This window comes from Salvelinus sp. IW2-2015, linkage group LG8, assembly GCF_002910315.2.
Source record: "Salvelinus sp. IW2-2015 linkage group LG8, ASM291031v2, whole genome shotgun sequence".
Classification (NCBI taxonomy): domain Eukaryota; kingdom Metazoa; phylum Chordata; class Actinopteri; order Salmoniformes; family Salmonidae; genus Salvelinus; species Salvelinus sp. IW2-2015.
In genome coordinates, this window is record NC_036848.1 from 34,901,354 (window position 1) to 34,913,469 (window position 12,116).

General features: G+C 44.7%; 2 protein-coding genes and 1 non-coding gene across 4 annotated transcripts; 2 read left to right on the plus strand and 1 right to left on the minus strand.

Moving 5' to 3' along the window:
• Positions 1-845: 845 nt before the first annotated feature.
• LOC111968294 (U7 small nuclear RNA) lies at positions 846-897 on the minus strand. The gene has a single exon (XR_002877856.1). It is a non-coding gene; the product is annotated as a U7 small nuclear RNA (small nuclear RNA).
• Positions 898-1,645: 748 nt separating this feature from the next.
• Positions 1,646-4,546, plus strand: LOC111967813 (E3 ubiquitin-protein ligase TRIM21). 2 transcript variants are annotated; one of them, XM_023993198.1, is made up of 2 exons: positions 1,646-1,759; positions 1,955-4,546. In XM_023993198.1, the coding sequence occupies exon 2, from the start codon at positions 1,957-1,959 to the stop codon at positions 3,595-3,597; it is 1,641 nt and encodes a 546-aa protein (XP_023848966.1). In that variant the 5' UTR covers positions 1,646-1,759; positions 1,955-1,956; the 3' UTR covers positions 3,598-4,546. The 2 variants fall into 2 exon arrangements, with proteins under 2 accessions (XP_023848966.1, XP_023848967.1); XM_023993199.1 differs by lacking the exon at positions 1,646-1,759 and adding an exon at positions 1,775-1,860.
• LOC111967812 (E3 ubiquitin-protein ligase TRIM21-like) lies at positions 4,298-7,082 on the plus strand. Its single transcript, XM_023993197.2, has 2 exons — positions 4,298-4,387; positions 5,019-7,082. The coding sequence occupies exon 2, from the start codon at positions 5,021-5,023 to the stop codon at positions 6,680-6,682; it is 1,662 nt and encodes a 553-aa protein (XP_023848965.1). The 5' UTR covers positions 4,298-4,387; positions 5,019-5,020; the 3' UTR covers positions 6,683-7,082.
• The last annotated feature ends 5,034 nt before the right edge of the window (positions 7,083-12,116 follow it).

Here is a 12,116-nt window from a genome sequence, read left to right on the forward strand (position 1 = left end):
AGAAGAGGAGAGAGAGAGAAGAAGAGAGAGAGTATCCAGACGGCTTCCATTCTGAGTAGCAGGATTCAGATCTATAGTAACTGAAAACACACACTAACTGCCAGACCACAAACAACATCATACATGCGACGCACCCACACACGCGCCGCACACTCTACACCCACTCCGGTTGATTAATAGCTAGGACAGAGACGAGGACGCGCAATAAGCCAGGGCACCCAGTGTCTATCTCTACCCACACAGCTTAGGAGCCACTCCTTGAACATCATACTTATCCATGACGCCACACACTGACACCATGCACAACACACAACACACACACACACACACACAGCACACACACCACACACACACACACACACACACACACACACACCACACACCACCACACACACACACACACACACACACACCACACACACGCAACACACACACACACACACACACACACACACACACACCACCACACACACACTCTCTTTCCACGAGGCTGTAGCCCTTACCCAATCGCCATCATACCTCATTCCAATCTGGAAGAGGAAGAGAGAAAAAAGGAGAGGGACCCACATGAAAAAATATTGTAGTGTATACTACAGTCGGAATACTATAGTATTCACTGTAGTGTTTTCTCTACAGTTTACTATTGCATAAATACTGTAGTAAAAAAGAGAAGTATATACTATAGTAATTACTGTATTGTTTTTGCGGCCTGTAGTATGGTATACTGTAGTATTTACTGTAGTGTTTTTGCAAACTGTAGTATACTGTAATATTTACTATAGTGTTTTTGAGGACATTACTGTAGTAATTACTAAAGTGATTTATTATCTTTGACATGGAAGTTTGAGGGTTTCTCCTTGAAAAAACCTACTGGAGAAAAACTATAAGAGCACATTTTCCATAACCTGTAGGTAGAACTAAACAGAGAGTTCACACTTCTGTTCTTTTCCATAACCTGTAGGTAGAACTAAACAGAGAGTTCACACTTATGTTCTTTCCCATAACCTGTAGGTAGAACTAAACAGAGAGTTCACACTTCTGTTATTTTCCATAACCTGTAGGTAGAACTAAACAGAGAGTTCACACTTCTGTTCTTTTTTATAACCTGTAGGTAGAACTAAACAGAGAGTTCACACTTCTGTTATTTTCTATAACCTTAAGGTTATGTAGGTCTTTCACTTATGGGTGGCACACATTGGGATTATTGGGGAGGGGAATGGGCAGGGTATATGCAAATTAGGTAGCGATTTTGACACATTCCTCGGCGTTCCGGTATGAAATAGTGATGGGGAAATGAAGCTTCCTGAAGCATTGAGGCTTTCCAGACAATTGTGTCGTAAATAGGTTCATTACCCAAGGCTTCAATCAAGAATTTATAGCAGCTAAATTATTATATTAGATGACGTCCCATACACGGTAGAGCATGGTTTCCCAAACACGGTCCTCGGGGCCACAAGGGGAGCACATTTTGGTTTTTGCCCTAGAACTACACAGCTGATTCGAATAATCAACTAATTACATTACAAAATGATGTGAGGAAAAACATCAGAAGAGACTTTAGACAGGCTTGTAAAATATCAACTCTGTCCCTTTAAGGGCAAATATTTGCAAAGAGCGGAGCAGGGTGGAGTTAAATGATGTCACTTTGCTGAAGTGAAAGTTAAATATGGAGCTGGTATCTGCACACAGAAACAAACTTTCTCCTGCAACTCACAAAAATAACACTGCAGCGAAATAAAAGGGAACAACAAACACTCTGGTGAGTAGCGAGAGAGATGGAGAAGATGCTTAATAGGCAGATAGCAAAACCTTATGAGTGAGAGTGGGAACTCAACTGAAGACACCAAGGTCACTATGAGAGTGAGAAAAAAGGCACAAGTACAAAGTTTACTGTCTAAATGCTGACACATTCTAGCACCTCTTTTGATGTGTTTGTTCTGTTGTTGTGTTCCAGAAATGGCGTCCCCTAGAAGTTTCCTGTCTGAAGATCAGTTCCAGTGCTCTATTTGTCTGGATGTGTTCACTGAGCCAGTTTCCACTCCATGTGGACACAACTTCTGCAAGGTCTGTATCAGCAGATACTGGGATACCACTGACCTGTGCCAGTGTCCAATGTGTAAGCATAAGTTCTTCACGAGACCTGAGCTTCTCGTCAATACCTTCATTTCTGAGATGGCTGCTCAGTTCAGGAGGTCAGTTCAAGTGGAAGCTCCCGGCAGCCCAAACCAAAGTCTTACAGAGTCTGGAGAAGTGGCCTGTGACGTCTGCACTGGGACGAAGCTCAAGGCCCTGAAGTCCTGCCTGGAGTGTCTGACCTCTTTCTGTGAAATTCACCTGCAGCCTCATCAGAGAGTTACAGGCATGAAGAGACACAAGCTGATCGACCCTGTGGAGAACCTGGAAGACAGGTTGTGTAAGAAGCACGACAGACTCCTGGAGCTGTTCTGTAGGACTGACCAGACATGCGTGTGTCAGTTCTGTACTGAGACAGACCACAAGACTCACCACATCGTCCCTCTAGAGGAAGAGTGTGGCGAGAGCAAGGTTCAGCTCGGGAAGACGGATGCACAAGTGCAGCAGATGATCCAGGAGCGACTGCAGAAGGTTCAGAAGATCAAACACTTAGTACAGTTTAGGAAGAGAGACACAGAGAGAGAGATAGCGGACAGCGTGCAGAGCTTCTCTAATCTGGTGTGCTCCATTGAGAGAAGACAGGCTGAGGTCATTGAATTGGTTGAGGAGAAGCAGAAAGCAGCAGAGATGCGGGCTGACAGGCTCATTAAAGAGCTGGAGCAGGAAATCACTGAGCTAAAGAGGAGACGCACTGAGCTGAAGCAGCTCTCACACACTGAGGATCACCTCCACCTCCTCCAGAGCTCCCTATCCCTGAGCCCCCCCACCAACACCAAGGACTGGTCTGAGATCAGTGTTCACAGTGCGCTGTGTGCAGGGATCATGAGGAGAACTTTGTCTCAGCTGGAGGAGACAGTTATCAAAGAGATGGAGAAGTCGTGTGATGCTGAGCTGATGAGGATGCAGAGGTGTGCAGTGGATGTGACTCTAGACCCTGATACAGCACATCGCTGTCTCATCCTGTCTGAGGACGGGAAACAAGTGAGATTTGAAGAAGGACCACAGCTTCTCACTGACAACCCAAAGAGGTTTGATTGTTTATACTCTGTCCTGGGAAAGGAGGGTTTCTCCTCAGGGGGATTCTACTATGAGGTGCAGGTAAAGGGGAAGATTGAGTGGATTTTTGGAGTGGCCAAAGAGTCCATCATGAGAAAAGAACCTGCAACTAAGAGCCCTGAGGGTGGACTGTGGACTGTGTATATGAGAGGTAAAAATAAGTATCAGGCCTGCAACTATACTCGTGTCCCCATTTCCCTGAGAGAGAAGCTCCAGAAGGTGGGGGTGTTTGTGGATTATGAGGAGGGTCAGATCTCCTTCTACAATGTGGAGGCCAGGTCTCATATCTACTCTTTCACTGGCAACACCTTCACTGAGAAACTCTATCCGTATTTCAACCCTTGTAATAATTCTGAGGGTCCAAACTCAGCCCCATTGGTCATCTGTCCTGTCAATCACACAGACTGAATAAAATGTCGTAATTTAGCACATTTTATGTGCAATTAGTTTGTAGATTTAATTTTATCATGCAATGATGAGTAAATAATCTGATGTATTATAGTGTTGGTTATGTATGTGCTGTGTAAGATAATGGGGGTGTACTGTGTTGGAATATTGGGTGTACTGAATCGTTTTTTTTTTTTTATTGTCTTACTGCCAGACAACCTTAAAAGACTCAATAAATCCACTAAATGCCAAAACGGACCTATCATCTCTGGGGAATATCACAGCCGATAGTAGAGGCCTGTATAAAACTGACCGATCATCTCTGGGGAATATCACAGCCGATAGTAGAGGCCTGTATAAAACTGACCTATCATCTCTGGGGAATATCACAGCCGATAGTAGAGGCCTGTATAAAACAAACTACTGGGCTATACTTCCTCCTACTGTACACACCATCTCTTCCTTCTGCTCATCTCATTACACTTCCCCTCTCCTTCTTTCTCTTCATCCCCCCATTCCATTGTACTCCACGAGTTAATGAGCATTTTCTGAACCCATTTTTGTTTTTCAGTATACTTTCAAGCAAATAACTATGGACGATTAAAGCTAATGACACGCCTTCCCTACTATAGGGAAGTAGGAGCAGGGAGGAGTTACGAGATGACACTTTGCTGAAGTCAGAGTTAAATTGAGAGCAGGAAACTGCACACGGTAATGAACACGTTCCTGCTCTTCGCGAAGATTGCAACACAGCTGCAGCCTGCACAGAGTCCACCTTTCATAGAGAAATAGAAGGCACAAGCAAACTCAAGTAAGTACTGATCGAGTTGGAGGGAGGGTTTACCTGAACAGGTATGGCTTATTTCTACCAGAATCGCTGTGCTTCCTGTTTTTCTCAGCTGTATTCACCTGCTACGCCCTTGGCTAAAAGCCATGATCTCTGTCGAAAATATTAAAGGAATTTTATGAAGATTATTTGTTATATCCGTTTATTACATTTTTCTAGAATTATATTTCATTGACCACAGAAGTCACTTTTTTTGTACATGTCTCAGGAAAAGACACGCAAAAACAGATAGTCACAACAGTAACATTACACATCGATCAGCAACAGAGTATGACAACCATTTCGTTCACAACCACAAAACACAGTCTACAAACAGGAGAACAGAACAGTTCTGACAAACATCCACTACAGTATATAGTTTATAAATCACTACTGGGTCACTTCTTTAAACCGGAATATCTGATGGAAATGTGTAAATCTGACTGATTCATTTATCTGTATTATATTATATACTGTTGGTTAGTGTAAAGTATATTCTTTCTGAATCCATCATATTTTTATAACCTCTTCCTTGTCTGGATAAAAGGAGACTGAATTGTGGTTGTACTCCTTCCAGAACATAATTATATGGTTGCTCTTGCTCTTTGTGTTGCAGAAATGGCGTCCTCCAGCAGTTTCCTGTCTGAAGATCAGTTCCAGTGCTCTATTTGTCTGGATGTGTTCACTGAGCCAGTCTCCATTCCATGTGGACACAACTTCTGCAAGGCCTGTATCAGCAGATATTGGAACACCACTGCCCGGTGCCGGTGTCCACTGTGTAAGCATATTTTCTACAAAAGACCAGAGTTAAAGACCAACACAACACTGAGAAATGTTGCAGATCATTTCAAAAGAATGAGTGACAGAGACAGAGATTTGTCCCCTGCCGAGCCTGGAGAAGTGGCCTGTGATCTCTGCACTGGGAGAAAGCTCAAAGCCCTGAAGTCCTGCCTGGAGTGTCTGACCTCTTACTGTGAGATTCACTTGCAGCCTCATCAGAGAGTTGCAGGCCTGAAAAGACACAAGCTGATCGACCCTGTGGAGAACCTGGAAGCCATGATGTGTAAGAAGCACGACAGACTCCTGGAGCTGTTCTGTAGGACTGACCAAACGTGTGTGTGTCAGTTCTGCACTGAGACAGACCACAAGACTCACCACACCGTCCCTCTAGAGGAAGAGTTTGGAAAGAAGAAGGCACAACTGCGGAACTCCATAGCACAAATGCGGCAGATGATCTATGACCGCCGGCAGAAGGTTAGGCAGATCAAAGACTCAGTAGAGCTCAGCAAGAGAGTTGCAGAGAGAGAGAGAGCAGACAGTGTGGAGGTCTTCAATGCTCTGGTGCGTTCCATTGAAAGAAGCCAGGCTGAGCTCATTGTGGAGATTGAGGAGAAGCAGAAAGCCGAAGACAGGCGGGCTAATGGGCTGATTAACGAGCTGGAGCTCGAAATTACCGAGCTTAAGAGAAGACGCACTGAGCTGGAGCAGCTCTCACACACCGAGGACCACCTCCACCTCCTCCAGAGCTCCCTATCCCTGTGCACCCCCACATTCACCAAGGACTGGTCTGAGGTCAGTGTTCACTACTACCTACATGTGAAGAATGTGAGGAGAGTCGTGTCTCAACTAGAGGAGACACTTCATAATGAGATGGAGAAGTTGCCTGACATCAAGCTGAAGAGGATGCAGCAGTATGCAGTGGATGTGACTCTGGACCCTGACACAGCATTTCCATACCTCAACGTGTCTGAGGACAGAAAACAAGTGACACTGGGAGACGTACTAAAGACACTTCCTAACAACCCAGAGAGGTTTGATTATAATCCCTCTATCCTGGGAAAGAATGAATTCTCCTCTGGGAGATTCTACTATGAGGTGCAGGTAGAGGGGAAGACTTGGTGGAGGTTAGGGGTGGCCAGAGAGTCTGCCAACAGGAAGGGCTGGCTTCCACTGACCCCTGAGAATGGATTCTGGACTCTGGGTCTGAAGAGTGGGTACCACCAGTACCACCGGCATTGGTATTGTGCAAACATGTACGATAACCTCTTCTTCCTGCCCTTCTTCTCCGGCGAGCCCCCGACACCCCAAAAAGTGGGGGTGTTTGTGGATTATGAGGAGGGTCTAGTCTCCTTTTATGATGTAAAGGCCAGATCTCACATCCACTCTTTCACTAGCTGCAACTTCACCGAGAAGCTCTATACATACTTCAACTCGGGTGGTAATGCTGGTGGTAAAAACACTGCCCCATTGGTCATCTCTACTGTCAATCACACAGAATAAATAGTGATCCAATAAGGTCACAGAGCTTATAGTGCCATGGGTATTCATAACAGTATAACCTAATGAATGACAGTATAACCTAATGATGATTTGGTCATTTGTCAGACGGTGTTATTCAATTAGGCACCTGAAAGAAAACATACATACATGAATGGAATTGTAAAATGTGTTGATGGGAGTAATGTCTTTGATATAATATGATGTTGTTGCATGTAATGGTGTGTTAAATTGTAGTGGCGTGAGGTGTGTCTAAGTGTTTGTTACATACTGAAAGTACAGAGGAGTTGTAATTTACTTTCACCTTATCTTTTACATCAGATGTTTATGCTGTGTTTTAACTTGATCATTTTGGTTATTTGATCATTTTTCCTTTTTTCTATCAAGTGTGATGAGACCATGTGTAAAATACATTTTAGAACAAACATGCGTATGATTTGGGAATATGTGCTGTTTCGACAGAAATCGTGTTTTTTAGTTGCCTTCTTGTTTGATGGACCCTGACAGATCTCAAAAGATTTGACCTAAACCCAAATTAACTCAAAACATTCTGGTCACACACTGATTGCTAGGGCAACCAACACTCTGTGTTGCTACGACAACCAGTCTCCTCCATCGCTATGGGAACCATCACCACGGGAACACTCATTCTCTCAGCTCCCATAATCCATTTCCCCGCCACAATGAGTATTTGACACGGTTCACACGTACAGAGCTGAGCCATGCGGGGGTGGGTATGTGTCTGTGCTCACACACATGCCGGCAGTGCATACAAACACGAGACACACTCATACCTACAACATCAGCTACACAATAATAAAACACACTGATGTACTGTACGCTAACAAAGCCAAGGAGGGCCTTACAGATTATCATATTAATCTCAGACGAAACCTCAGACACATTTCACCCAGAACCTTCCCCTCCCCAGTCTGCTGTCTGATTGGTCAGACGTTGTGGCAGGGTTTCTTTTCCTTGATGTGGCAGCATTCAAAGGCCTCAATTAATCAGCAGCACTGTAGAGATTTGGGTGCGTGTGTGTGTGTGCTTCTGTGGATTTTGAGCACTTGGATTGAGGCCAGAAATGATGAATCGGCTGGTCTTTGCTAGTGAGAGAGAGAGAGAGAGAGAGAGCCCCCCAGATCCAAACACCGCCACACAGCGAGAAGAGAGAGAGAGTAGAGAGAGAGAGAGAGAGATGAGAGAGAGAGGAGAGCAGAGGGCAATAGAGATGGGGGGATATAGGAGGAGGGGAAAATAGGTTATAAGAACATGAGGAGTGAGAGTAGGAATGGAGAGAATATGAGTGGGGGAAGAAGGGATGGTACATTTTATAGAACACAAAGAATTGGATCAGGGAACTGGAAGAAGAGGAGAGAGGTGACTGTTAGCCTACCTGTGTTTTGCACCTCGTTTAAATAACTGTCATCAGCTACCACCTGAGAGAAGAGGAACACATCAGACATAGTTTCAGATAACACAACCTACTGTCAATGTTTCACATCATCTCTGTTACAGAACAAATCAATTCTATATAGACCCCCATGACCTTGCCTAAGACCCCAAGCCTGTTACAGGCTTTAGCTCAGTGGGCTTGTCTTGTGGCGTGCCGACGATGCAGGTGAAATCCCTACCAGTCACATAGACAAACATTACAGACACACAAGCATACAGAACACAGAGACCTGGGTACTGAACAGTGGAGGCTGGTGTGAGGAGCTTTAGGAGTACCGCCTCATTGTAATTGCTGTAATGGAATAAATGGATGTTCCATGTTTGATGTTTTTTTTAATACCGTTCCATTAATTCCATTCCAGCTGATACAATGAGCCCATCCTCCTATAGCTCCTCCCACCAGCCTCCTCTGGTACTGAAGAACCGAGTTTTAGACAGTTTCAGATGATATCTGACAGAATGCTGTGTAGTGCAGTCTCTTAGAGTCACAGAAACCAGGTCAGAGTCGGGAGGAGAGAAGGAAATGGAGGAAATTCTCTGACTGTTTCTGCTGATACTATATATATATATATATATGGTTTATATAGCCATATTATATTTTTAAAATTCCATAGGTTTTATAATTGTGTTTATTAACAAGTTGCTCTGGAATGGCTGGGGGTCCCTAGTGATGTCATGTTTGATGCCGGAGCTCTGAGGCATGCGTCAAAATCAATAAGCAGTGTACTTCAAAGCAGTGTCCCGATGCTTGTATCACTTTATCAGAAGCACGTGATCAATGATGTCCGAAGTTTCGTTTTGTCAAACAACCACCTGATTGGTTTGGTATTGGTTTGGTAGAAGACAAAAAGGCTACGCTGCACACGTGCGCTACGGGGTGTGTGTTATGAGAACTTTGTTTTCAATGTTCTTAAACTGAACTTGAATTAATCTACTCAGTCTGCAACCCAGAGTTCTGGTTTAAATGAAGCAGACGGAGACCAAGCTTTCAAGAGTCAGATTCTTCATTCACGAGAGCTCTGAATATCATACAATGCCTTTTATACCTCACACATTTGGTTATGACATACACTTTATAAATGCCCCTCCTCTCATCTAACACTGTCACAATGTTCAACTTCGATAGCTCCTTCTGTCTACCTGGGTTCCTCTATCTACATGTCTGCAACTGACAAGTCGAGGTCAAAACAGGAAACCTCTGTGGTTTCCCAGTGCCTGACTTACTTCTCTTCTTGGAGCACAGTCTAGTCTATAATGTCAGAGTAATAGACCAAATTGTTTTCTGCAAATCCACACAGACATGTTCCATCCTATAATTGTCTATATTTCTCTAACCTACTTTGAAACACACACACACACACACACGTTAAATGACCGCTTCTATTATTTGGCATTAACTCAATAAATGAATGCTATGTATAAGTCTTCTCCAAATGGTCATTGCTTATCATATCCTGCAACATGTTACATAATCTACTGCAAGCCTAACGGTTTCTCCCCTCCCTGGGTGGGGAGACCTCCTTCCTGTTATCAGTTTCACAGGTGTCACAATACATTGAGTGGTTGTTTTAACTTTTAGCCCTTAACTTATATAATTTCTATATCAGTGTGGGACATCATCCATAACACCAGCAGGTGCCACTAGTGTACACTGTGTCGCTCAAAGCCTCGTGTAATTAACCTATTTTCGACAAAATTGGCTGGAAAACCTCAATGCTTCAGGAAGCTTAAATTCCCCATCACTAGGGGTCCCCAAGGAGACAATTAAGAAATACTGACTTAATCAACTGTTCTCAATTGTCACGAGGCCATACATGAGTCTGTCACAAGGCACCATCACCAGCCATTGTCATATATAACATGTAATAGCTTAACACAGCAGATTAGATCAACTGGGATGGTACTCACTCACAGTCGCACAAAAAGGGCAGACTACAAACCATGCCCCCAAAAATTCTAATTAGCCACCGCCCCTACCATTTAATAAAATCAAACCCAATTTTATTGCTTGCGATACACTTACTTAGCAGCTGTTATTACGGGTGTAGCTAAATGCTTGTGTTCCTAGCTCCAACAGTGCAGTAGTATCTAACAATTCACAACAATTCATAGAATCTAAAAGTAAAAGAATGGAATTAAGAAATATATAAATATTAGGATGAGCAATGTCGGAGTGGCATTAACTGGAATACAGTAGAATACATTATATACATATGAAATTAGTAAAACAGTATGTAAACATTTTTCAAGTGACCAGTGATTCCATGTCTATGTACATAGGGCAGCAGCGTTTATTAAGGTGCAGGGTTGAGTGACCGGGTGGTAGCCGGCTAGTGACAGTGACTAAGTTCATGGCAGGGTACTGGGTGGAGGCCAGCTAGTGATTGCTATTTAACAGTCTGATGGCCTTGAGATAGAAGCTGTTTTTCAGTCTCTCAGCCCCAGCTTTGATGCACCTTGATGCACCTGACCTTGCCTTCTGGATGATAGTAGGGGGAACATGCCGTGGCACGGGTGGTTGATGCCCTTGATGATCTTTTTGGCCTTCCTGTGACATCGGGTGCTGTAGGTGTCCTGGAGGGCAGGCAGTGTGCCCCCGGTGATGTGTTGGGCAGACCGCACCACTCTCTGGAGAACCCTGCGGTTGCGGGCAGTGCAGTTGCCATACCAGGCGGTGATACATCCCAACAGGATGCTCTCAATGGTGCATCTGTAAGAGTTTGTGAGGGTCTTAGGGGCCTTTTTGCGCCTTCTTTACAACACTATCTGTGTGGGTGGACAATTTCAGATTGTCCGTGATGTGTATGCCAAGGAACTTTAAGCTTTTCACCTTCTCCACTGTGGTCCCGTTAATGTGGATGGGGGCGTGCTCCCTCTGCTGTCTCCTGAAGTCCACGATCAGCTCTTTCATTTTGCTGACGTTGAAATTATTTTCCTGGCACCACTCCGCCAGGGACCTCACCTCCTCCCTGTAGGCTATCTCGTCATTGTTGGTAATCAGGCCTACTACTGTTGTGTTGTCTGCAAACTTGATGATTGAGTTGGAAAAGTGCGTGGCCATGCAGTCATGGGTGAACAGGGAGTACAGGATGGGTCCGAGCACGCACCCTTGTGGGGCCCCTGTGTTGAGGATCAGCGTAGTAGAGGTGTTGTTTCCTACCTTCAGCACCTTGGGGCGGCCCGTCAGGAAGTCCAGAACCCAGTTGCACAGGGCGGGGTTCAGACCCAGGGCCCCAAACTTAATGATGAGATTGGAGGGTACTATGGTGTTGAAGGCTGAGCGAAGTCAATGAACAGCATTCGTACATAGGTATTCCTCTCGTCCAGATGGCATAGGGCAGTGTGCAGTGCGATCACGATTGCATCTTCTGTGGCTCTATTGGGGCGGTATGCAAATTGTAATGGGTCTAGGGTGTCAGGTAAAGTGGAGGTGATATGATCCTTAACTAGCCTCTCAAAGCACTTCATGATGACAGAAGTTACCTTTGCTTTCTTTGGTACAGGAACAATGGTGGACATTGTGAAGCAAGTAGGGATAGCAGACTGGGATAGGGAGAGATTGAATATGTCAGTAAACACTCCAGCTAGCTGGTCTGCGCATGCTCTGAGGACGCGGCTAGGGATGCCGTCTGGGCCAGTATCCTTGCGAGGGTTAATTAACAAGCTTAAATGTCTTACTCACATCGGCCACAGAGAACGAGAGCCAAAGTCCTCGGGAGCGGGCCACTGTGTTATCCTCAAAGTGGGCGAAGAAGGTGTTTAGCTTGTCCGGGTGCAAGGCGGCGGTGTCCGCGACGTGGCTAGTTTTCCCTTTGTAATCCTGAGATTGTCTGGAGTCCCTGGCACATACGTCTCGTGTCTGGGCCGTTGAATTGTGACTCCACTTTGTCTCTGTACTGATGTTCCTGTTCCTGTTTGATTGACTTACGGAGGGCATAACTGAAGTGTTTGTATTCAGGCATATTCCCAGACACCTTGCCAT